Below are 25,498 nucleotides of genomic sequence, written 5' to 3'. Positions count from 1 at the left end.
TTTCTGTCAGTATTAGAGGCCCCGTAAACGTTCCCGTACAGTATAACCCTGTGGTTATACTGTTGTTTACAAATGCATGACGTCAGAGCACAGATAATCTATCGGCCAAACATGGCCGACAGTGTTTTCACCTGTCTAAGAAAAATATTTTTTTAAATTAAAGTTTTACGGTTTTTAGGGCGCAAAAAAATATAGTGTTAATTTTTTTGATATAATAGGACAAATATTAACCATTTAAGACCAACTTAAAAAAATTGTCAAGTAGCCTATTGAAGCATGAAATCCATTTCATACATAACATAATCTTTGTTTTGTGTTGACAAACAAAAAATTGTGATTTTAGTGATTTTAAATTGATTTCACTATGTTTTAGTATTGTTTTCAAATGATATATTATATTTTAGGGTCTATTATTGTACATACTAAATTTAAATTCGTCCGAACCGTGAGTCCTACTAAAAGATTTTTAATATTATTGTAATTTTACCCAATTTTAACTTTTCGGAGCTGTATCAACTATTATATTGTATTCTGAGGCTATGTGACTGTAAAACACAATTACGTAAATATTTCTTGATTTAACGGTGAAGGAAAACATCGTCAGGAAACCTGCATACCTTAGAGTCCCCCATAATATTCTTGGTGGTGTGTAAATTCTGTCAGTCTGCACTTGATGTGGTGGACTAACCTAAACCTTTCACATTCTGAGAGAAGACCCGTGCCCAGTACGGGTACCTAGTAGGCTAGGGATTTGTTGAGACGATGATGTATAAAAATTTTTAGGTTCAAGGTGAGAGTTCTTTTTATTTGAATCTGTGCCTATTATTTAAGTATTTTTTATCTACAGATGACTCACAAAGTATTTGTCTATGGAACACTTAAGAGGAATGAACCAAACCACCATTGGCTCACAAACCCAGAGCACGGTGTAGGTAAATTCATAGCAGAGGGAGCAACCAAGACTAAATATCCTTTGATTATTGGAACAAAGTATAATATTCCCTTTTTATTGTACAGTCCCGGTGATGGACATTATGTTAAAGGTAAGGGATAATAGCTGTGATAGCCTAGTGGTTAGGACGTCCGCCTTCTAATCAGAGGTCGGAGGTTAGATCCCGGGCACGCACCTCTTAACTTTTCGGAGTTATGTGCGTTTTAAATAATTAAATATCACTTGCTTTAACGGTGAAGGAAAACATCGTGAGAAAACCTGCATACCTGAGATTTCTCCATAATGTTCTCAAAGGTGTGTGAAGTCTACCAATCCGCACATGGCCAGTGTGGTAGACTATGGCCAAACCCTTCTCGCTCTGAGTGGAGACCCGTGCTCTGCATTGAGTCGGCGATGGGTTGATCATGATGATGAAGGGACAAGGGTATCTTTATTCGAAAGTCGTGGTTGTACGGATTTGGGCATTAAGTAGTCTAAATATATAAAAGGAAAAGGTGACTGACTGATCTATCAATGCACAGCTCAAACTACTAGACCAATCAGGCTGAAATTTGACATGCAGATAGCTATTATGATGTAGGCATCCGCTAAGAAAGGATTTTTAAAAATTCAACTTCTAAAGGTTTGAAATTTGTGTAGTCCATGCAGATGAAGTCGTGAGCATAAGATAGTTTTTAATGAACTTGTAATTTTTAGAAATTAATATTGCTATAACCATAGCGTTTACCTCACTAGTCACTTCAAATTGTTAGAAAGCATTGATATTTGATATTCTAAAAATGTACAGTGTAATGAAATAAATCTTTGAAATTGTAAATCTTGTAATTTCAGGTGAGGTATATGAAGTAGATGACACTATGTTAGGCAAGTTAGATATATTGGAAGACCACCCAAATTACTATGTTAGAGAATTGGATGATATTATACTTAATAAGTGAGTATTAAGTGTATTATTCACAGATATCTACCTAGATAGAAAGTTATGTACAATGTACATCGATCTTTAGAAGGAGATAGCAGATTTGTAGAGCATTGCCTCTGTCGTTTAGACCAACAAAACGTATAGGTTTGAGTAACAGATACAGCGCTATACGAAGCAGCTATCTCATTCTAAATGTCGATGTACTATTTCTGGCCGGCTACTGTGTTTAGGTACCATCTTAATTTAGTAGCTGAAGTGGAAACGGGTAACAGTACTGAAACTGTGCTGAAACCTCACCGAATTAGCGCTGATACCTCACTGTAATCATACCGAAACCATGCCGAAACATCACCAACACCTCACCTAAACCGCGCCGTAACCGTACTGAAACTTCGCGGAAACCTTACCGAAACTGCGCTAAAACCTCACCGAAACCGTTTAAAGATTTAGAAATACCATGTATTTCGTGTTTGGACATTTGAGTGATAGAGACAACGCTGTACAAGCTGAAATGTCATTCTAAAGGCTGATGTACATTACTGTTAAATGGGTTGACATTGGGTTGATGGTCATGATGACTTACTTTGATTTATTACAGAAATTCATTTGACCAAGAAACAATCAAGTGTTGGGTGTACTTCCTAAAGAATTTCAGACCTGAGTTGCTTTCCAAGCCGCAGCTAGAGAACTACTCCTCAGCTGGATCCCACGGGCTGCCCTACTTGGAAAGGTCTAAACGAGATCCAAACGATAATTACTATCCAGAAGTTAAACGATAGAGAGTCCGGTTTATCAAAATCTGTAAGCCGTTCTGTATGACGTATGATAGTTTGTGTTTTGAGCATGAACAAAAGAGGATGAAAACTTACAAAATCATATCATAGACTAGTATCATACTAGTATTATTATTAGATAGATGTAGTATTGAGATATAATGCACATGTAAGAAAAGGATAAAGCTATTATATTCCTCACTGCGTGCCGATTTTTCCATGTTCAGTTATATCTTGTGCCGTACATAGAGCAATGTCATCATCATCATCATGATCAGCCCATCGCCGGCTCACTACTGAGCACGGGTTTCCTCTCAGAGTGAGAAGGGTTTTGGCCATAGTCTACCACGCTGGCCAAGTGCGGATTGGCAGACTTCAAACACCTTTGAAAACATTATGGAGAACTCTCAGGCATGCAGGTTTCCTCACGATGTGTTCCTTCACCGTTAAAGCAAGTGATATTTTAATTACTTAAAAAACGCATATAACTCCGAAAAGTTAGAGGTGCGTGCCCGGGATTGAACCCCCGACCTCCGATTGGAAGGCAGACGTCCTAACCACTAGGCTACCACAGCTTCTGCAAGCTTCTATAGAGCAATGTAATTCTGTGCAATTCAGTGCCTATCCCTTTCGGTGACACGCATGTACGCATTCTTGAGGATTGTAATTCTATAATTATAGTGGTGAAAGCGTGTCTGTGTTCGGTGCTCTGCCCACGTCAGAATTTTAATTGGTTCAATAAGCTGGCCGATGATTTTGCTGATTCAAATTCAAATTCAATTTCTTTATTGCGAATATGGGTAAACAGTGCAGATATTACAAAACAAAAAGGTACAGCCAAATTTTGCCTATTAGCATGCAATATGTTATGACTTATGATATACCTAACAACACTAAGATTTATCATAGATTTGATAATAAATGGAACAAATGATGGACAAAAAAGCTCATTTTTGATTTTTGTTACAGCAACAATGAATCTACTATCGACGACCTGGATGATATGCTACGTAAATAAAATTAATCTTTATTATAAAATTGTACGTTAGTTAGGTACATATCAGTTTTATTGTTATTTAATATATTTTTCTGCAAAGAAATACCTACTTAGCCTAGCTAAATAACATTCCTTTAATGAATTTTTGCCTATTTTTATTTTGAAATTGTTATTTATATATAAGGAATAAATTGTTGTATTAAAATATACTTACAAATTGTTATGTATAAAAAAGTTTTATTTATAATAATAAATTAGGTTTTGTAGATCCATCCAACATCCATGTGACCTGTAAGTATTCTAGTCTAGTAGATATCCTATCTTTATATTAAAATTCAACCTTTGTCTGCCTTTTTATTTATAACTTACATTTTACAACTTAAGAATTTTAAAAATACCGCGATTTTTGTACAGCTCTGAAATCTAGCTCTCTTGCTTTTGATTTTCTTTTTTAAACTGCGTTTACGGCTCTGGGTTCTAGATTTTCGATTAAAGAACGATGAACCACAAACTAACGATATGAAATAGGTAACACAGACCAAAATAAAATAATGGTAACTGTCAAGTTTTATCTTTTGTGATTTTAGGTTAGGATTTAAGTTAATGTTTTTTTATGTTATTGCCTATTATTTTAATTAATTCAATAAATGGAATTTGCAAGAAAACAACTGGAAAAGTACGGTTGGACTGACGGTAACCATTTTGTTATAATAATAATAATAATAATAAATAATTTTTATTTCAGGCAATGAAAATACAACCCATAACAATATACACAGTATGAAGCGGATTAAATTAATATTAGAATTGATTAGAATATAATATAAATGTAAAAAAATGGAGCTAACAATTTAAAAAACTAATCTAAGTAAAGGTGTTATTGTCGCACCGATGCAGGTTGGACCAATGTTTTGTAAAAGGATTACTAAGATCCTCTACAACAGCACACAAGATAGCGTTTGTACTGTGTGTCAGTCTTTTCCAGAAGGATCAAGCAAGGACGGCTCCTTGCTCGGAGTATGGCGAAGAAGTCAGGGACTCTTGCAGCAGCAAACATAGCTTTAGCACTGCAGAAACGCGGGTGCTTCATTAGGATGCGGAAGGCGTTGTTATATTGTACCCTAAGTGCATTATAGCTGCGCTTGGTAAACTTTGTCCACAGCTGACATGTGTAGAAACATTGACAAAAAGCTTTAAATAACGTCACCTTCACATCATCAGAGCAACGAGCGAATCTGCGCGCTATCATGTTAGCCCGTACCGAAAGAGCCCTGCGCTCCCTCTCCACATCTCTGTCATCTTTTATGTCTTCTGATAAAATATGGCCCAAATATTTAAAGCTCTTAACAACCCGAACCGACGACCCATTCAGATATACCGGCGGAACGGTCTCCGGACCCTTGCCCGCTTTGAAGACGGCATTTCAGTTTTTGCTACATTATATTTGAGAGCATGTTCTGTAGCAAACTGCTCACAAATATTGAGCAGTTTCCTAAGTCCATTTATTGAGGGGCTGAGGAGCACCATATCATCAGCGTAGCTCAAATTGTTAACACAGATGTTACCAATATGGCAACCGACTTTGGTACTTCTCAGCCTCCCAATAAGGTCATTGATATAAAGGTTAAATAGGTCCGGAGACGTTAGCCCTCCTTGACGAACGCCACACTCTAGTCTGTATTCACTAGAGAGTGCATCGCCCCATTTTACGTAGTTAGTTTGGTTCTCGTACCAAAATCTCCACAGATTCATTAATTCTTTTGGTACGTGTCTATCAAGTTTACGCCATAGTATTTTGTAATTAACGAGGTCAAATGCCCGGATTAGATCTAGAAAACATGCATATACTGAAGTATCTCTATTAACATAATAGTTTACAGTATATTTGAGACTTAAAATAGCCGAATCTGTGGAGAGTCCGGCACGAAAACCAAACTGAGCATCGTCAATATTAAAATTCCTGGTCAGTTCGGGTTGTAAGAGCCTTTCCAAGATTTTTCCGACCACAGTACCTAACGATATGGGTCTATAGTTGGTAAGGTTAGACAGATCGCCGGTTCTATTTTTTACGATGGGGGCTACTACCGTTTTCATAAGGCCCTGTGGTAAATAACTGTGCTTTAAGCATAACTTGAATATAATGGACAAGACCCGATAAACTTCATCACTGGCATAAAGTATGTGCTCAATGCTGAGGCCATCGTGTCCCGGAGACTTGCCACGCTTTATACATCTTACAGTTTGCGCAATGTTATCTGGAGTGAAAATATTATTCAGATCAACAGACGAGTTCTGCTGCAAGGATGTATCGGACACAATGGTCTCAACATTTTGCTCACTACCCACTGCCATAGGTTGCACTTTAAAATGGTTAGCAAACATGTCCGCGATTCTATTCGGATCCTGTTCATTATTCACAGATATGGGTAGGACATCCTTATGTTGGAGGTTTTTGGTGTTATGATTTACTACCATGTTTTATTTGATAACCTAAGTAGCATACTATCTCAGTCATAAATTAAAGAAATAATAAACTCACAGAGTTCTTTTTACATATGGGAAGAAAATAATTCACGTTTTTATATATACTTAACATAACCACCTTCCTCCTCCATAATAATACTCTATTAGTCACAATATTATGTCCTTTTACCAAAGGACTTTTGAGAAGTCAACAAGCCTAAACTCAATCCTACCTCAATCATATTTAAGCATTGATTTTTATATTACTTAGTATGGACAGGGTTATTGAACAAACAAAATGGCACCAACTCATTGGTGCTATACCACCAATGCAACCTCATTGACATCTGGATTTCAAAAGGGTTGTTCATTAGTATCTAAGAGGTGGCGCTGATTTATTTGGTTTCTAAACCGTGAAAAATTTTGTTCGCTTGACCATATCTTGTCATTTGTAAGGTACCATAATCACTGGATTCCTCATTAAAAACTAAATTTAGAATTGACTGAAAAATAAATAGATTCTCTTACATTTTTATTACCTAAGCCTAAGCTAATCTAAATATATAAAACGATTGACTGACTGACTGATCTATCAACGCACAGCTCAAACTACTGGATGGATCGGGCTGAAATTTGGCATACAGATAGCTATAATGACATAGGCATCCGCTAAGAAAGAATTTTTGAAAATCCAACCCCTAAGAGGGTGAAATAGGGGTTTGAAATTTGTGGAGTCCATGCAGACAAAGTGGCGAGCATAAACTAGTAACTATTAAATTGAAAATACAACATTTAAATTTTTTTTTAAACAGGCAAAGGTCTTGGCAAGGATGAGAATGGCATATCAGAGCCGTTGAAGGCTAAAATAAAGCGCAGTCAGACAGGCGTGGGGTACAATCCTGCGTCGGACTTCACAGAGCATTGGTGGAGTGCTCTATATGATAAAGCTGCTAGTAATCTGGAAGTTAGTATATACTACCATACCATACCATATACCAGTTAAAATATTTTAACTGGTTTTCAAAGTTCAATAGCTATTCTACACAATTTTTAGGGTTCCGTACCTCAAAAGGAAAAACGTAACCCTTATAGGATCACTTTGTTGTCTGTCTGTCAAGAAGCCTACAGGGTACTTCCCGTTGACCTAGAATCATGAAATTTGGCAGGTAGGTAGGTCTTATAGCTGACATTCGGGGAAAAATCTGAAAACCGTGAATTTGTGGTTACATCACACAAAAAAAATTTAATTGTTGTCATGAACTAATAATTAGTGTTTTCAAGTTTCGAAGTAAGATAACTATATCAAGTGGGGTATCATATGAAAGGTCTTCACCTGTACATTCTAAAACAGTTTTTTTTTATGCATCATAGTTTTCGAATTATCGTGCAAAATGTCGAAAAAATACGACTGTAGTATGGAACCCTCGTTGCGCGAGCCTGACTCGCACTTGGCCGGTTTTTTTTAATATATACTAATATTATACATGCGAAAGTGTGTCTGTCTATCTGGCTGTCCGTCTGTCTAGCCGTTCACGGCCCATCCGTTCAAAAGATTTTCGTCATCATTTCGAGTCGTCCTCTAAAGAAGCCCCTATCTTGACTATGAATTCCAGTGTTAAAGATTTAGCAATTCTGTGTTTTGTAGGTGGAAAATAAAAATGGCAAAACTAAAAAGATAAGACGGAAAAGCAATGAAGAGTTTGAGATAACGAACAGCACATGGAAAATGAAGAGGAAGAAGAAGGAAAAACTGTCGGAGAAAGAAGAATACTCGGAGTTCTTTGTCAAAACTGCTGTTATGGGACAAGGTGAATTTAATTTGTACATGTTCTCCAATTGAACCTAATTTAATAGGTATTTTAGAATTGCTATTATAGGTTAATTATTGCTTAACAGAATTTAAAAATTATTAGCCCAAGGACAGATAGATCTGCAGATTGAAAAAAAAAGATTTTTGAAAAAAAAATTATAAAATCTGTTTCAGTAAGTCATCTTCTATATTTTGTAACTCCTAAATTACACATAAAATGTGGGTAATTCTGTTGTAATCTCTAAACTAAAATAACATCTAAATGTGTTGCTATCACATTCATTAATGCTCTCTGCAGAAAAGGAAAACACTAGGTATATTTCTTGGGTTCTAAGTGAGCCCCCGAAATCAGCCCCCTGACTCACGTATTTCGTCGACACACACGCACACACACATGCGGGCTGAACGGGCCGCGGCGCGTGCCGCACGCAGTCTGAACTGCGACGCGTGAGTGAACTGAGTCCCTGTGAAAAAGAACCCCGGATGGTTTCGAAAATAGTCAGGTTAATGTCGACGAAATACTTGAGTAAAGCCGTTTTATCATACATGTATAATGGAAATCACTTACGATAGTCTAAACGCTAGAATAATTTGACTTTTGACTTGTCTATGGTTTCAGGAGGTGACAAAACAACTAGAGTAAGAGCTTCTGATTCACAGTCAGAGAGTGAGATTGAATCGAAAGATGCTGTAAAGATGACGGATGAAGAATTGTTCACAGCTTGCCAGGGAAGGACCGCACATAAGTAATGTGTTTCAATTTACTTTTTTTTTCACAAACCCATCACTATTATTTAAGTAATTTTACTTCTTGTACCATCCCACGGTCTGGTCAGTTTAATTGTTTAACCAAATTCAATTCACGCGTAAGTAAGCCACTCGGAGGCATTTGCGCGTCGTAGGTGGGGCATTGACTCGAGTTTTGAACGCTATACATACTACATAGTGGCTTTGAAAAATACTAAGTCAAAGTCAAATGATTTATTCAAAATAGGTAATAAATTACTCTTTTTGATAGTCAGATGTTGGATTTGTAAGATATAGTGGTGATAATTATTACGCAAACTTAAAACTAAAGCTACGAGGGTTCTAAACGCGCCCAGGTCTGAGCAGATCACTAAATCACTGAAACTACAATATGAGGCAAATGGTTATTGGTATTGGATTATGTTTAGGTACTATAGGTAGTATAACAATAATGCTTAGTTTTTGCTAGCGTTCTGGTTACACCTTATATAGTACGCGACAGATCGAGATGGTAATGCGCCCGCACCGGGTTAGCGCGGGGATTGTGCGGGTGTGCGGGGCGTAACCACCCCGTTTGCCATCTCGACCTGTCGCGTGTTATAGACGTCAGCGGGCTTGTGTAATTTATCCTTAGCCTATATGTCTTGTGTCATGTCGCAAGTGTTATCCTCCATGTTGTAACTTCAGATTGAAATACATACAGACCATTCACTGTAACTTTTCCCCTGACGTTATGTTGGCACCATTGCAAATCACACAATAATGAACCCTAAGTTCTAAGGAATAAAGCATACCAAGCAATGGTGCCAACATGACGGCAGGGGTAAAGTTATAGTGAACGATCTGTAGTTACAGTGCGACAAGGCGCGTGGCGAAAATCGGAACTAACGTTGCCGTCAAGTGTCCCCTTTGTTCTTGTTTGAATATTCTAAGCCTTTGTTCTACAACAGCGCCCCCCTGTCAATGTCATTCAAGTGCCAAGAGAGCCTTGTCGCACTGTACACACTTGTTTTTCAATTACTGTAAAATATTCTATTTCCTTTATAGAGGTGCCCGCCACGGTCTAAGAGCATTGGGAAAGCTAGCGAGAATAGAGCAACAGGAACAAATCCTGTTACAACAGATAAAATATAAGGGCTATTCGCATCATGAGAAAATTAAAAAAAATAGTGACACAGATTCAAAAGTTGAAGACACCAATTTACATGACAAAGAAGCTATTACTAGTAAAAAGAAAAGAAAGAAGAAAAAGCGATGCAATAGTACTGAACTTCAAAGCACTAAAGCTGAAAATATTGGTATTGACAGTGTTGCCATAAATGAAAATGAAGTATCAATTGGTAGAAAATCTGCAAAATCGAAAACTAAAGTTATTGAATTAAATACACGAGTTGGTGATTCAGAAAATGAAGAAATAGCGAAAAGCAAGAGAAAGAAACGCAAACGCAATAATAAAGCTGTAGATTATGTATGTAATGATGAATTAGGGTTGATTAGTATGGAAGAAGGATGACATAGCAGAAAATCATGTAAATATAATAACAGCTATTCTAATTTTTATTTATTGATAAAAGCGATGTGTTGATTACTTTTATTAATTGTTGTTAAGTATCCTTTTGTAAATAAAATATTTTTTATAATAATTTCTGACTATCAATTTACCTCTATCAATTCCTGTTTCCTCAAGGATATTCTGAAATGAACGTCTCAAATATTCAGTAGATAAAAAATTATAAAATATAGTAAAAAAAAAAAGCAAATATGTCAGTCCAAACAGCTGCATTGTAATATGGGGCTTTGAAAGTAGTTTCGATAACTGCAAAGTATCGCTACTAGATGGCATAAACAGTCGCTTCAGTACTGAGTGAACATACATATCACTTTCGTCCACTGGCAGTAAACGGGCTGTAGCTTAGTGGTCAGAGCGTCTAGTGCGATCCCAGGAGACGCGGGTTCGATTCCTGCTGCTTCGCAATTTTTAATATGTACCTATTTCAAATTATTTATTCAGTAGATCTAAAATAACAGATAGTTGACAGTTAATATAATAGAACTGCCAAGGTGCTGGAATGGCGACCTTGCACCGGAAGACGCAGCGTTGGAAGACCCCCCACTAGGTGGACGGACGACATCAGACGAGTCGCAGGTGCCGCTGGATCCAGGCGGCGCAAGACCGTGGCGTGTAGAAGTCCTTACAAGAGACCTATGTCCAGCACAGGACGTCTATTGGTTGATGATGATGATGATAATAGAACTAGAAAAACTTAATGCTATAGTTATTTATCTGTGCTTTTTAATTGTTTTAGGTTATCTAAATATATAAAAGGAAAAGGTGACTGACTGACTGACTGACTGACTGACTGACTGACTGATCTATCAACGCACAGCTCAAACTACTGGACGGATCGGGCTGAAATTTGGCATGCAGATAGTCATTATGACGTAGGCATCCGCTAAGAAAGGATTTTTGAAAATTCAACTCCTCTAAGGGGGTGAAATAGGGGTTTGAAATTTGTGTAGTCCACGCGGACGAAGTCGCGAGCATAAGCTAGTTCGTCTATAAAATGAATCATCTGTGAACTGTCAAGTGTCAATGTCACTAAGCAAAATTTGAGGTTATTTGTTGTCTGATCAATATTATTTTCGAAACGAAAGCAAATTTTTTCGTAAAAATGTCGAATTCAATCATGAAATTTCTGGCTCTGGATAAAGTAGCCACGGTGTTTAATATTATACGCCAAAACGGAGGTATCTTTGGTTCGCTGCACAAACTTTACAGGTAAATGAAAGTGTTTGTTATTATGTAATATTTTGATTTCGTTTCTGATTGATTCTACGCAAATAAGTTGGTTTTTAAAATGTATGGACTATCTACAGGGTACTGGAAAGACTTATAATTCTTCCCATCTTTCTCTTCGACCCGAATATTTGATTGAAGTATTCTTGTTAACACTATAAACCTGTAACTGAAAGCCTACCAAAGTTGTGTAGCAAAATTTAAATTTACTTTTAGTTGCACGCCTCACGGAAATAGCTCATAGGTTGATTGAGATGAGATTTCCACTTTTAAAGTATTTTGCTACTTGGAACTTTAAACACCACTTTGTAAACATTATCTAATATAGGTGTGGATAGCGGTGATAGCTTATTGGCTAAGACTTCTGCGTCTCATCCGTGAGTCCAAGGTTCGATCCTGGACATGCAACTCTAATTTTTCAGAGTTATGTGTGTTTTAAACAATCAAGTAGGTACTTATCACTTTCTTTTAAAGTGAAGGAAAACATTGTAAATTTGTAAAATTTGACGACCTGCCTGGTGCAGTGGTAAACGCTGTTGTCTTATTAGTGGGAAGCCGAGACAGGTTCGGTTCCTGGTAGGGAGAATTTTACAAACTCCCATTTTAACCCCTCAGGGGTTGAATTTTCAAAAATCCTTTCTTAGTAGATGCCTATGTCATAATAGCTATATGCATGCCCAGCTCAATCAGTCCAGTGATTTGAGCTGTGCGTTGATAGATCAGTCAGTCAGTCAGCTTAGTTCCTTTTATATATATTTAGATATTGTATATTACAGACAAGAAGAGCTGAAAGACGGTAAGCTGGTGGGCGAAGATAAGTTTGGCAACAAATATTATGAGAACCCAAGATACTTTTACAGTAGAAACCGTTGGGTTGAGTACTCAGAGAAGTTTAACATGAACTACGATGCGAGTCAGGTGAGAATAGTCTTCAACGGCTGGTGAAGAAAATGATTAAGGCGCGCCAATTACATCCAACTTATTCATCATCATCATGATCAACCCATCGCCGGCTCCCTGCAGAGCATGAGTCTCTAACTGAGAAAATTTATCCAACCTCAAAAAGATTGAAGAAGTGGACAGAATAGCTGAAATAGAAATATAACAATCAAAACATCCAATTATTGAAAAGTAATTTATTGGAGGAACTAGATTACGCTCGTAACTTCGTCCGCGTGGTCTACACAAACTTGAACCCCCTATTTCACCCCCTTAGGGGTTGAATTTTCAAAAATCCTATTTAGCGGATGCCTACGTCATAATAGCTATCTGCATGCCAAATTTCAGCCCGATCCGTCCAATAGTTTGAGCTGTGCTAGATATATAGATCAGTCAGTCAGTCAGTCACCCTTTCCTTTTATTTATTTAGATGAGGAAGTGAAGGGTTTCGTGCGTGACATCGGCCGTCGCCTGCGGGAAAGAGGCTGCGATCTGAGCTCTGAGGCCCACCTGGTCTAAAGATTGTCCATGGCCATTCAGCATGGCACTGCTGCCAGCTTGATGCGCACCTTTGGCTCAGGGGCAACCAGGGGCAGTCTTTTTGAAGACGTTGTTACGGAATAATAATTTTTAATTATTAGTAACTAGCGACCCGCCACGGCTTCGCATAGGTGCAATGTAGATACCTACTAATGTGGTGTCATTGCCTCGGAAACTCTCAAATGAGAGGATTTTTTTCCAACCTAATTCACATTATTGCAATTTCTCTAGGGATCTCTAATTTTTTTGAGAATTAAACTAAAGCTATAAACCTTCCTCTTGAATCACTCTATCTATTGGTGAAAACCGCATTAAAATCCGTTGCGTAGTTTAAAAGATCTACGCGTTCATACATACATACATACATACAGACGCGGGAATCGACTTTATTTTATACCATGTAGAGAAAAGAACACGTCAACAAAGTGTCATAATATCTCAAATCAAGAAAGACTAAGATGCGTCAGTGGACAATTTCTTAGTGTATAAGATAAAGTCTAGGTTAAAATAAAATTACTTATTTGTCATACATTAGGCTAGATCGTAATATAATTGAGTAGCTAATTGGCACTCAACAATAAGGAAAATAATAATAATTATTATTATTATTAGTAGTTTTAAGACTGACATTTGTTAAAAATATACAATGTATTTTTCAGGTTCCCGCTGAGTGGTATGGATGGTTGCATTATAAAACTGATCTTCTGCCCCATCAAGTAAGTAATTGGTTTAAAACCCAACTTTGTTTATTTTTAGGATTCCGTACCTCAAAAGGAAAAACGGAACCATTATAGGATCACTTTGTTGTCTGTCTGTCTGTCAAGAAACCTACAGGGTACTTCCCGTTGAGCTAGAATCATTCAATTTGACAGATAGGTAGGTCTTCATAAGAGAAAAAATCTGAAAACCGTGAATTTGTGGTTACATCACACAAAAAAAATTAAATTGTGGTCATGAACTAATAATAAAGTGTTTTCGATAATCGAAGTTAGATAACTATATCAAGTGGGGTATCATATGAAAGGTCTTTACTTGTCCATTCTAAAACAGATTTTTATTTATTTTTATGCATCATAGTTTTTGAATTATCGTGCAAAATGTCGAAAAAATACGAATGTAGTTCGGAACCCTCGGTGATCGAGCCTGACTCGCACTTGGCCGGTTTTTATTTTATCTATTAAAGTAGATAATTAACGGCATATTTTGGCAAAAGACCTTGAGCTAATTTCAAATTCGAGGACCTCGATTTGTGTATCACTACCCCTATTATAAATGCGAAACTGTGTTTGTTGGTTTGTCCTACAATCATGTCGCAACGGAGCAACGGATCGACGTGATTTTTTGCATGGGTATAGCTTAAGACCTGGAGAGTGACATAGACATACTTTTTATTTAATTTCTCACATTTCAGGACCCAAGCAGACCCAAATACAAGTGGATGTTGGACCACACAGAAAATCTGTCTGGTACAACTGGCCAGTATGTACCGTACAGTACCACCCGCCCTAAAGTAGAACCCTGGATGCCAAAGCCTAGAACAAGTGCTTAAATTTAAAAAAAACTTGTCTATTACAGTGCGACAAGGCTCTCTTGGCACTCGAATGACATTGACAGAGGGGCGCTGTTGGAGAACAAAGGCTTAGAATATTCAAACAAGAACAAAGGGGACACTTGACGGCAACGTTAGTTCCGATTTTCGCCACGCGCCAAGATAGCCTTGTCGCACTCAGTACACGAAGAAATAACTTGCTTATAAAAACAGCCATGCCATTTGCAAATTTGTTTTTTCTAAATTCAATAGGTATTTGAAAACAGTTTTGAATGCAAAAATATTATGCAAAATTATTTTTTAATAAACACCTTGTATGATTTGTAAGTATAATATTTTGTTTTAGCTTAGATGTAAGTAGAAAATGAAATAAATCTGTTTTAATTTATTTTTTGTTGATTTTATTTCTCTCTTCTAGTCTTCGTATTTGTTCGTAGTTCAAGTTTTAACTTTCGACTTAAAACCCAACATAGCGACCCAACAACCCAAAAGCGAAATGCTAGATAACAATCAGAATGAGTTAATTCATATCAAATTGGGGCCTGTTATTTTATTTCTCAGCACTAAACAGGTTTGGCGCTACGGGTCCTGACCAGCTGTGCTCAAAGTTTTACTTTTTATCTCCAACCTACCAAATACCAAATAGGTAGCAGTTATACCAAAGGGGTATGGGTTTAATAAAAGAACTGCCATACCCCTTCCAGGTTAGCCCACTATCATCTTAGACTGCATCATCACTTACCATCAGATGAGATTGCAGTCAAGGGCTAACTTGTACATATGAATTTAAAAAAAAAGCCTCCCTATCAGTAGTGTTACCATCAATATAAATGACAAGATAAGTCCAAGCGAACAATTTTTTTCTCGGTTTTGGAACCAAGTAAATCAGCGCCACCTCTTAGATACTAATGAACGTCCAGTTTGAAATCCAGACGTCACTGAGGTTGCATAGGTGCTAAATTAAACATTTTGGACCAATTAGTCGGTGTCATTTTGCTTGTTCAATGGCCCTGTCCTTACAAAGTAATATAAGTCTATGGATGTTACGGATATTCGCATCCGCATATGCGGAACATTCGCATTAATTCAGATATCTGCACCCGCATCAATTAATGCGGAGCTGTTACGAATGCGGATTCATATTTGCAACAAGCAACGACCTGCAAATAAAGCGGGACCAAAGTGGCGCATGCCTCGCGCGTGTTTGCTACTATATCTTCGTTAGCTAACTGACCAATCAAAAAGTGTACCTACAGTACGAGGCCGAAAGTGATGAACATTGGCCCTTAGAATGGCATTTCATCTTTGTAGAGCGATGTCTCTGTCACTCATACCCATATGACGCTTTGTCGGTCTCAACGACCGAGACCGTGCTCTGCAAATCTGCTGTCTCCTTCTAAAGATCGATGTTCATCCCTTTTGGCCGCGTAAACAAATAAATAAAATAAATAAATAAAAATAAAGTACTGTACTGTGATACCCAACAGGGGTGTTACGGATATTTGCATCCGCATCCGCGGATGTGAACTTCTATGAACTTTATGCGGGCGCATACGATTCCACGCGATTCTTGCGATACGTACCTACAGTAACCGGCAGAAAACATTGTGCATAGACTATTAGAAAGGGGTTTTGGCTTCGTAGAGAGTTGTCTCTGTCACTCATATCTATGTGACGTTTTGTCGGTCTCAACGACAGAAACAACGCTCTAAGAAACCGCTATCTCTTTCTTAAGGTCGAACTACAATATTTTCTGCAGGCTACTGTACCTACCTATGATGTGAATTGTACTTAAGGGAGAAATAAGAGTAAAACACAAAACTGTCACATAAAATGAAAATAAATTGTAGGTACCTACATAAATCCTTTACATAGTTTCCGTATTTATATCTATCAATCTCATCCTATTTTACGATCCATCAAAGTCAACTGAAATAGGCCAACTATAATAAATGTCTTAATAAAGTTTGAGAAGCATTGACTCAGAACAACTGCCCATTCTATACATACTAACGCAGAATGAGCTTTAAGCTCAACTACTTAAAGAATTTCAACCTTAATCATACGTGTTAAGGCTTATATTGTATTGTAATATGAATTCAAAATGGCCACACTAGTGCATTTTTATTTGCAAACAAAAATCGACTCTAATTTTATACAGATAGAGTGGATAGTTCAATGGTGAAAGATAGAGTTGCTAAGAACAAAACTTTTTTCTCTGCAGGTAAAAATATCTTGACTCCATAATATAGCCAGTCAAAACGCGACGCGATCACTAACGCATCTCGAATGCGTTGTAAAAACTTAATAACACTATAAACTAAGATATAAAGTTTAGTTTATTAGTGCTAGTGAATGAAACTATAATGTTTAGTGCAGATTAGTGAGTTTTAGTTGCTTTGCTTGGAAGAATGCGTTGCGAAGTAGTTTAAACTACGAAAGGATGTTCCGAAAACAGGATTTCATGTGACGAATTTTGTGGTAGGTATGTTATTTTAACTTTAAAAAATCATCTAAGTTTACAAATTTTGAAATTAAAAAAAAAACGTTTGGCATTCCATCGATTAGCTTTGAGCTTTTGCCTCTTCCCGGGATAAGGATTTAAAAAAAAGTTTGCGCCGGTTGGCAAAAAATAGTGACGGGGCGTGTTACATTGAAAAATTATCGATGATTTATGATAACGATAATTTTTTTGCTGTAATTTTGTGAATTGCATTTTTTGTTACTGTTTTACTGCTTTGGTACCTATTGTTATTGAATCTAACTGTAATTTAATTGTATGGTATTTCTCCAAGTTAAAGCTTTAAAAATCGGTTTAAATCTAGTTTACCGTTCAATTACCTTTACCTGGGTGTTTATTGCATAGAATTGAATGCCATTGAATGTTATCAGCCTTTCGAGGCGCGCCCAAAGTGAAACTATTGTTTTTATGGCATGAAGACAATTTACCTTGGGAAATAAGTTATGCTGCTTATTACTAAGCTGTGATAGCCTAGTGGTTAGGACGTCCGCTTTCTACTCGGAGGTCGGGGGTTCGATCCCGGGCACGCACCTCTAACTTTTCGAAGTTATGTGCGTTTTACATGCCGTATGTTACATGTTTTTTGTACATACATTGCATGTACAAAAAACATGCCGTAATAAGCCATCATCATCATCATGATCAACCCATCGCCGGCTCACTACAGAGGACAGGTCTCCTCACATAATGAGAAGGGTTTGGTCATACACCATCACGCTGGCCATGTGCGGATTGGTTTGAACTCTCAGGCGTGCAAGTTTCCTCACGATGTTTTCCTTCACCGTTAAAGCAATTGATATTCAAATATCACAGCTTCGATAGGTAGTTCTGATGCGCTTCTACTCTCAGAAAAAGACCACAAAAAAGTCAATCAGTTAAAAACTAAAGCTATGTACCTACCTATCTACCAAATAGGCTTTTGGTTCCAGAGGCCCACAAGTCATAAGAGATTCAGTCAATCACCCTGATCCAGGGAGATTACAGGTTTTGGTAGAAAACAGGTCTCCTCAGATTTCTTGACCTTAAAATCTTATGTAATTGTAATCTGTGCCAGCAACAGCCCGCTATTGCAACATGCCATGCAAAGCGGCGAGGAATCAAACAAAAAGGTTAAGTTTTGTACTGTGACCTCTCTTTCTAATCTTTCGTGAATGACTTCGGTCAAAATTCTAACTTTTTTAAGAAATATGCAAATTCAAAACAACAACAAAGCAACGTTGAGCATTTTTAGTCAGCAATATCATCTGGTAATAATTTAGTGTAACCTGCGGGGTGATTTGCTCACTCAGTCTTCTACACTGAATAATAGCCATCGAGCTCATTTGACGTTGATTTTTAATCCACTCAAGGTTTTCTACGAAAAATTATTTTAAATTGTATGAAATGTTGAACCAACCAATGTAAATAATTCAGTTCTGAACAATAACCCATAGTGCGGTTCGGATTCGCCGATAGGGTGGTGATTTGCCTAGCCAAAGCATTGCGTTTGACTTTTGACTTTTGACCGACAAAACGTCATATAGGTAGACATATTAGTGACAGAGACAACGCTCTACAAAGCCGAATTGTCATTCTTAAGGCCGATGTACATCACTTTCGGCCGCGTACTGTATGAATCTTCAAAGGCAATCAAATCCTGGACCCCTGTATAGATTATAGCGCCAGGGAAGTCGTCAAAGTCAGAGAAGCTTGCTTGTCGAGCATGTATGCGTGGGACCCAGATATACAGTTACCAACAGCTTGCCTCTGACGTTCCATAAGCTGGTTATAACTATTATAAATCAGGTTTTTTTGCCATATGGTGAACGTTATGGTTGTTTGAACGCATCAGTAAATTATGCAGCGATAAGAGGTCGTAAACTTTAAATACGCCTAAGTATAGGTTGTGATGGCCTAGTAAATACTTTAGAAAGTACAGAACAAGTCTTTCTTTAACTACCATTTGAATAATTATAAGTAGTTATATTTATATATTATATACCTAAATCGTAAAAAAAACAGTACTTACCCTGAATTTGCTCGTTAATTTGCCTTTATAGAGATATCAAATCACGACGTTTGCCCTTCATATTTACACCTTAACCTATATATATATATATTAAACATAATATACATGTCACGTTACTGACATTAGTTCCTCTCACGTTTACTTTAAAAGATTCACTTTTTCTAAATATAAAAAAGAAAAAGCTGACTGACTGACTAATCTATCAACGCAGGTCATGGCATGACATATCTAATGGCAATCAGCTATTAGGACGTAAACATTCGAATCTTAGAAAAGATTTTTGAAAATTCAACCCCTAAGCGGGTAAAAATTAAAATGGAGGTTTGAAATTTGTATAGTCCACGCGGGTTTAGCTGCGGGCATTAGCTAGATGATTCTATCATCTTCAATTCCTAGTTTATTTTGTCATCTGTATTCTAAGCTGGCCAATTGTTTAATGTCACCACAATAATATCAATAAGTCGTCTTTTCAACCGATAGACGTTCACTGCTGGACGAAAGTCTCTTGCAAAGAACTCCACAGAACATGGTATATTATAATGCCGCTTTTGCCCAGCATCTCAAACCTACTCGCTTGTGATCATCGGTCCACCAAGTAGGGATCTTGTAACTCTACTCTTTCTGGTGTGAAGGCACATTAAAACACCTTGGGACTCCATCGTCTATCGGTTCTTCGAGCTATGTATCCCGTCCATTACCACTTCAGCATCGTGACTTGTGGAGCTATCGGTTGGTTAATCTGGTTCGCCTATGGATCTCTTCCTCCCCGATTGTGTAAGAAAAACGTATTCATCATTAACGTCATCATAATCGTCAAAAAAATTTGCCATTTGATCGGTTGATTCGCTGTTTTTTTTAGAAAGAATATTAGCCATGTTAAATGACTAATATTCCCCTTTCCTCTTCAACTAAGCGTCAGGCTTGTGCTAGGAGTAGGTACGACAATAGTGCAACGGGCGGGGTTTGAACCGTCGACCTTTCGGTTTTGAGTCCACTCCTTTACCGGTTGAGCTATTGAGGCTCAACATTGTTTCACAGCCAATCAAAGGGTAGAATTTGTTGGCGATTACGATAACTATGAATACGTTTTTCTTACACATTTGGGAGCTGATTCGATCAACTCTCTTCAACGTTGACTAACAGCCGTACCACGGTAATAAAGATAACATTAAGTGACCCTGAGCCTTCTTCTCAGGCCCATAGTTAGCGATCATGTTTCGTAGCCGTCGTCACTGGCATCACGAGAATGAATACTAGATAAAAATCAGTGCGTCCATTAATAACAACTAGTTACTTACTGTTATTTTAATTAGGTTAGTTGTCATCACGTTCTTTGTTTTGGACCCGTTCCATGTCTGTGTCCTTATTAAATCTTTACTTAAGATTAGTTTAATCAAAGAAATGATTTTGGTACTTCGACTACGTTTTTATAAGTTTTTAAATAACATGCTATACTTTTCATGTAGGTATATCAACATTTTCTTTGCCTGTCTCACAGCTAAAATCTCAGAGGTAAAACAGCAACCTAGTATCTACTGTAGGTAGAAAAGTTAATACTGAGAAAGAGTTTTTAATTAGAAAATCAACACTAATAGGTAGGTTGAGTTTCTTAAGGTGGATATTAAGGATACGAAGGTCGATTCTAAGCTAACTAACAGAGCTTTGTGACCTAATTGTGGGTGAGATTCTCTGTTAATCCCGGTTGAGGTTACGAATGTTGATGTCGAAGTTACGAAGTCCAATTTTAAAGAAACGAAGCTTGATGTCGAGGATACGAAAGTCGACTTCGAGGTAATTAAGGTCGATTTCGAGGTTAAGGAGTTCGATGTCAAGGATACGAAAGTCGATGTCGAGGAAAAGAATTTTGACTTGAAAACATTACACTCCTTTTTTTTGGGCTTTCGGTTAAGAAGAAAAGGGAATACGGCGATAAACCGTCAATAATCATCACTTCAACACAAAAGCACAGCGTGTTTGCCGACAACGACCGCGCAATTAGTTCCACGCTAACTAACAGAGCTTTGTGAGCTAACTGTGGGAGAAATTCTCGGTTAATCGTTGAGGTTTATATTGTATCGATCATTTCACGTGACATGCCTCTGCGGTCGGGTTACATGGTTTCCTTGGTATTCGAGCGGTTACACATGGTTCCATATAGGGATAAACCCTGTAAAAAGGATGGATGCCCAACGAGTCCCACTCAAACGTGTCACAGTGTGTCACAGTGTGACAGTTGCAACCTTTTTATCCATTAGAATTCCCAACGAGTCACACTTTACTGGTGGGTGTGACCGTTGAGAGCCGATCGTAAAAAGCCTACGGGCGACTGCCAAGCAAATAATTCAACGACAGGCATCTAAATCTAGTATCGATAATGATGAAGAAATATCGATGATACCGAATAATGTTAATTATACATATAATTAAAATTTCTAATTGTAATTTTAATAACCATCTGTTTTCCATAAAATGGGTGAACAATTCAATATGAAGTTTTTATCGATAACATTTGTTTTGCATCACTATTTAAGTACGTAAGTACTAAGTACCTACATAGTAACACTAAGTATTTACTAGTTTACAAGTCAGAAACATCAAAACGGACAATGACAAAATCTAAATATATATTTAAAAAGAAAAGCTGACTGACTGACTGATCTATAAACGCACAGTTCAAACCACTTGACGGATCTGGCTAAAATTTGGCGTACAAATGGCTATTATGACGTAGACATCAGCTAAGAAAGGATTTTTGAAAATTCAACCCCAAAATGGCTAAAATAGGGCATTGAAATTTGTGTAGTCCAAGCGGACGAAGTCGCGACCATAATCTAGTTAGGTACCTATAACAGATTATCATGTTAGGTCCATAATACATATCAGTTAATAGGTATACCTATTGCCAGTGGCGTGCACAGGGTTTGAACCTAGGGTAAGCATTAGGTAGCTAACTAACTATTTAATGACAGGTCATCATGAGAAGTGAGCACTAAGCCATTTCAACTAGGGTAAGCAGTGCTTTTATGCCTCTATGATCTGCACGCCACTGCCTATTGCATAGGTATTACATACATAGCTGGTACAATATCAAGTTACAAGTATCGACTGATGGTATTTCATCGACGTAAACAAAACCCATTGTCTATCACAAGGGCACTGATAAATTCAAGGAATTACGGTAAACCTGATTATAATACATTCAAATCCAATGGTAAAATACCTACTTCTTTATACAGAAAACAGTTTTACAAACAATGACTTTAAAACTCATTGTTTGGCTAGGACATAGACCACCACCTATAGACGCCTAATAGCCGGACACCCCCGATCGCCAAGCTTAGGCAGTTGCTTAGCATAAAGGCCCACGTGCGTTCGGTACCCTCATTCCACACAATGTCTTGATCAAGTGACTTTTGAGTCCACCAATCACAACAAAGTATTCTCCCCTGTCCCCCGCCAACATTTTACGATTTTGTTTCCATGCAAAACCTTCAATAAATTACGTAATAAATAAATGACTAAATAAATAAATACCCAGAATGCATTGCTATGCCTCTTTAATGTTTTATTTGGGATTTATTTGAACGATTCGCCACCTATTGTACGCTGACGCTACTGTAACAGAAGCTAGAAACCTTCACGCAAGTGCCAACAACAATTATTCTACAAGGTTTCAAATGAATCAAATGAAACAAGCCCTAGCGCATACCACATCCATAATTCCATGCTAATATTATAAATGCGAAAGTGTGTCTGTCTGTCTGTCTGTCTGCTAGCTTTTCACGGCCCAACCGTTCAACCGATTTTGATGAAATTTGGTACAGAGTTAGCTTATATCCCGGGGAAGGACATAGCCTACTTTTCATCCCGGAAAATTGATGAGTTCCCACGGGATTTTTAAAACCTAAATCCACGCATACGAAGTCGCAGGCATCAGCTAGTACTAATAGTATTTACATAATATGTATTTATACATTATCTTTTCTACATAAAAGTTCAAATACATATTTAAGTTGCTAGAAAACTCTAACTTACAATCAAAGGAAGAATGATCACCACCACCACATGACTGTATCTATACCTATAAGAAATCTAAACCACTATCATTATCAGAAATCTAAATCATAAAAGACATATTATACTTACTTACTCTAAAGTATCAAGTTCCATTCAAACGGTAAAAGAGTTAAACCACGGCTAAGCTATAATTGAGATGTTAACAGACAAAGCGGTATTGTCTCGTAAGTAAAGGGCGTTGTTGAGTGGAAGCGAGCAGGAGTTACGCCAAATTGACCCATGGCCTCATTGCGTGGGATCCTTTAAAAGCAAAAGTCAGAAATGCAGGTTAAATTTTACCAATTTATAAGTTATTAAAATTTTCCCTCATATAAAGCTTACACGTGGATATAGATCACAGCGCGTAATTTATTAAACTAACTTCAATAAGCTAACACCTTATTGCCATGTTATTGCCTTTTTAGGAATTATAACGATGTCAAAAGCATTAGATGCAGTACGTGCGTTCAGAAAGAGCACGACGCAAACTCTGTCAAACGCAGACAAAAATAGAATAGATCTGTAGGGCGATTGTCTAAAACCTGCATCAATCATTATTACAATCTCAATTGTTCTGATTGGCTAAATATGTGCGATTCTTGTTGCAACAATGCATTGTGGCCAATAGTGAGCGAGCATTAACCAATCAGAGATGATTGCGATCGTGACATTGTAGCTGTCAAACAACCGCGGTAGGGCCACAGGTACTCCATCTGTCAAAAAAAACCGGCCAAGTGCGAGTCAGGCTCGCGCAATGAAGGTTTCGTACTACAGTCGTATTTTTTCGACATTTTGCACGATAATTCAAAAACTATGATGCATAAAAATAAATAAAAATCTGTTTTAGAATGTACATTGTACAGGTGAAGACCTTTCAAATGATACCCCACTTGATATAGTCACTCACTTCGAAAGTTGAAAATACTAATTAATAGTTCATGACCACAATTTAATTTTTTGTGTGTGATCTAACCCTAAATTCACGGTTTTCAGATTTTCCCCCAAATGTCAGCTATAAGATCTACCTACCTGCCAAATTTCATGATTCTAGGTCAACGGGAAGTACCTTGTAGGTTTCTTGACAGACCGACAGACAGACAGACAGACAACAAAGTGATCCTATAAGGGTTCCGTTTTTCCTTTTGAGGTACGGAACCCTAAAAATTACCTACATAGATCAGACACACCCCAATCTGGATTAAGAACTGCGTTAATGCTTAAATAGTTAAATGTAAGCAGACAAAGCGGTATTGTCGCGTAAGAGAAGGGCGTTGTTGAGTGGAAGCGAGCAGGAGTTACGCCAAATTGACCCATGGCCTCATTGCGTGGGATCCATATTGCCTCTTTAGGAGTTATAACGATGTCAAAAGCATTAGATGCAGTACGTGCGTTCAGAAAGAGCACGACGCAAACTCTATCAAACGCAGACAAAAATAGAAAATGACCTACATAGATCAGACACACCCCAATCTCGATTAAGAACTGCGTTAATGCTATTTAAATGTAAACAGACAAAGCGGTATTGTCGCGTAAGAGAAGGGCGTTGTTCAGTGGAAGCGTACGCCAAATTGACCCATGGCCTTATTGCGTGGGATCCGTATTGCCTCTTGGAATAATAACGATGTCAAAATCATCAAAACTAGATGCAGTACGCACGTTAGGAAATATCATCCTTTTGTCAAACGTAGACAAAAATAGAATAAGTAGATTACTTCAGTCTGTGAGAAAACTTGCCCTATACATGGATCAGATATAACCCAACCTGGATTAAGAACTGCATTAATGCTAAATAGATGTAAGTAATTAAGTTTGTACTAACTTTATAACAACACAAATGCCTAGTTTGAATAGCAATTTAAACTAGGCATTTATTTGAGACATGGTCGCTAACTATGGGCCTCATAAGAAAGCTCAGAAGTCAGAGTCACTCAGTGGGCGATGGAGCTATGCTTGGGGTTTCTCTACGTGATCAAATCAGAAATGAGGAAATCCGTAGGAGAACTAGAGTAACCGACATAGATCAACAGATTGCGAAGCTGAAGTGGCAATGGGCAGGGCACATAGTTCGTAAAACCGATAGGCGTGGGGTCTCAAGGTGCTGAAATGGCAACCTCGCACCGAAAGACGCAGCGTTGGAAGACCCTCCACTAGGTAGACGGACGACATCAGACGAGTCGCAGGGAGCCGCTGGATTCAGGCGGTGCAAGACCGTGGTATGTGGAAGTTCTACAAGAGACCTATGTGGACGTCCATGCATCGGTTGATGATGATGATCTTTGTAACGGTTTGTTAGGAATTTTAGGTCTTCAATTGCCCACGCAGTGAACATTGCCTGTGACATAATTTCGCCAATTGACGCCGCTTTGCTTAATTGACCCGGCTTAAAAGGTCATTGAGACGCCTCATCCCATCATAAGTATCTAG

General features: G+C 37.7%; 4 protein-coding genes across 8 annotated transcripts in view; all 4 read left to right on the top strand.

Annotated features, from left to right (window-relative positions):
* Positions 1-286: 286 nt before the first annotated feature.
* On the top strand, positions 287-3,841 carry LOC117994842 (putative gamma-glutamylcyclotransferase CG2811). Of its 2 annotated transcripts, none has more exons than XM_034982819.2 (5): positions 287-445; positions 848-1,043; positions 1,784-1,886; positions 2,473-2,675; positions 3,617-3,841. In XM_034982819.2, exons 1-4 carry the CDS (start codon positions 386-388, stop codon positions 2,651-2,653), a joined length of 540 nt encoding a protein of 179 aa, XP_034838710.1. In that variant the 5' UTR covers positions 287-385; the 3' UTR covers positions 2,654-2,675; positions 3,617-3,841. The 2 variants fall into 2 exon arrangements, with proteins under 2 accessions (XP_034838710.1, XP_069364110.1); XM_069508009.1 differs by having other exon boundaries at positions 2,473-2,604; positions 3,617-3,839.
* Positions 3,842-4,238: 397 nt separating this feature from the next.
* Positions 4,239-10,307, top strand: LOC117994839 (G patch domain-containing protein 4). Its single transcript, XM_034982815.2, has 5 exons — positions 4,239-4,337; positions 6,920-7,071; positions 7,753-7,915; positions 8,537-8,663; positions 9,712-10,307. The coding sequence occupies exons 1-5, from the start codon at positions 4,292-4,294 to the stop codon at positions 10,175-10,177; spliced, it is 954 nt and encodes a 317-aa protein (XP_034838706.1). The 5' UTR covers positions 4,239-4,291; the 3' UTR covers positions 10,178-10,307.
* Positions 10,308-11,254: 947 nt separating this feature from the next.
* Positions 11,255-14,490, top strand: ND-B17.2 (NADH dehydrogenase (ubiquinone) B17.2 subunit). Its single transcript, XM_034982818.2, has 4 exons — positions 11,255-11,443; positions 12,238-12,379; positions 13,600-13,656; positions 14,352-14,490. The coding sequence occupies exons 1-4, from the start codon at positions 11,337-11,339 to the stop codon at positions 14,487-14,489; spliced, it is 444 nt and encodes a 147-aa protein (XP_034838709.1). The 5' UTR covers positions 11,255-11,336; the 3' UTR covers position 14,490.
* Positions 14,491-16,756: 2,266 nt separating this feature from the next.
* LOC117994837 (uncharacterized) overlaps positions 16,757-25,498 on the top strand; it is a 56,074-nt gene continuing 47,332 nt past the window's right edge. For all 4 annotated transcript variants that reach the window (XM_069507859.1, XM_069507860.1, XM_069507861.1 and 1 more), the window contains exon 1: positions 16,757-16,970. The gene's annotated coding sequence lies outside the window, so the exon portion shown is untranslated. The remainder of the gene's footprint in view (positions 16,971-25,498) is intronic.

The sequence above is a fragment of the Maniola hyperantus genome, chromosome 27, assembly GCF_902806685.2.
Source record: "Maniola hyperantus chromosome 27, iAphHyp1.2, whole genome shotgun sequence".
NCBI classification, from domain to species: Eukaryota; Metazoa; Arthropoda; class Insecta; order Lepidoptera; family Nymphalidae; genus Maniola; species Maniola hyperantus.
Note: the sequence above shows the minus strand (reverse complement) of the source record. Positions and strands in the feature narration are given on the sequence as shown.

Excerpts from the sequence above, each read along its gene's own strand:
- LOC117994842 (XM_034982819.2), top strand. The coding sequence starts at position 386 with ATGATATATTATATTTTAGGGTCTATTATTGTACATACTAAATTTAAA. Across the intron at positions 446-847 it reads AATTTAAATTCGTCCGAACC|ATGACTCACAAAGTATTTGT; the intron begins GTGAGTCCTACT and ends TTTTATCTACAG. Across the intron at positions 1,887-2,472 it reads GATGATATTATACTTAATAA|AAATTCATTTGACCAAGAAA; the intron begins GTGAGTATTAAG and ends GATTTATTACAG.
- LOC117994839 (XM_034982815.2), top strand. The coding sequence starts at position 4,292 with ATGGAATTTGCAAGAAAACAACTGGAAAAGTACGGTTGGACTGACG. Across the intron at positions 4,338-6,919 it reads AAAGTACGGTTGGACTGACG|GCAAAGGTCTTGGCAAGGAT; the intron begins GTAACCATTTTG and ends TTTTTTAAACAG. Across the intron at positions 8,664-9,711 it reads CAGGGAAGGACCGCACATAA|AGGTGCCCGCCACGGTCTAA; the intron begins GTAATGTGTTTC and ends TTTCCTTTATAG.
- ND-B17.2 (XM_034982818.2), top strand. The coding sequence starts at position 11,337 with ATGTCGAATTCAATCATGAAATTTCTGGCTCTGGATAAAGTAGCCACG. Across the intron at positions 11,444-12,237 it reads TCGCTGCACAAACTTTACAG|ACAAGAAGAGCTGAAAGACG; the intron begins GTAAATGAAAGT and ends TGTATATTACAG. Across the intron at positions 13,657-14,351 it reads CTGATCTTCTGCCCCATCAA|GACCCAAGCAGACCCAAATA; the intron begins GTAAGTAATTGG and ends CTCACATTTCAG.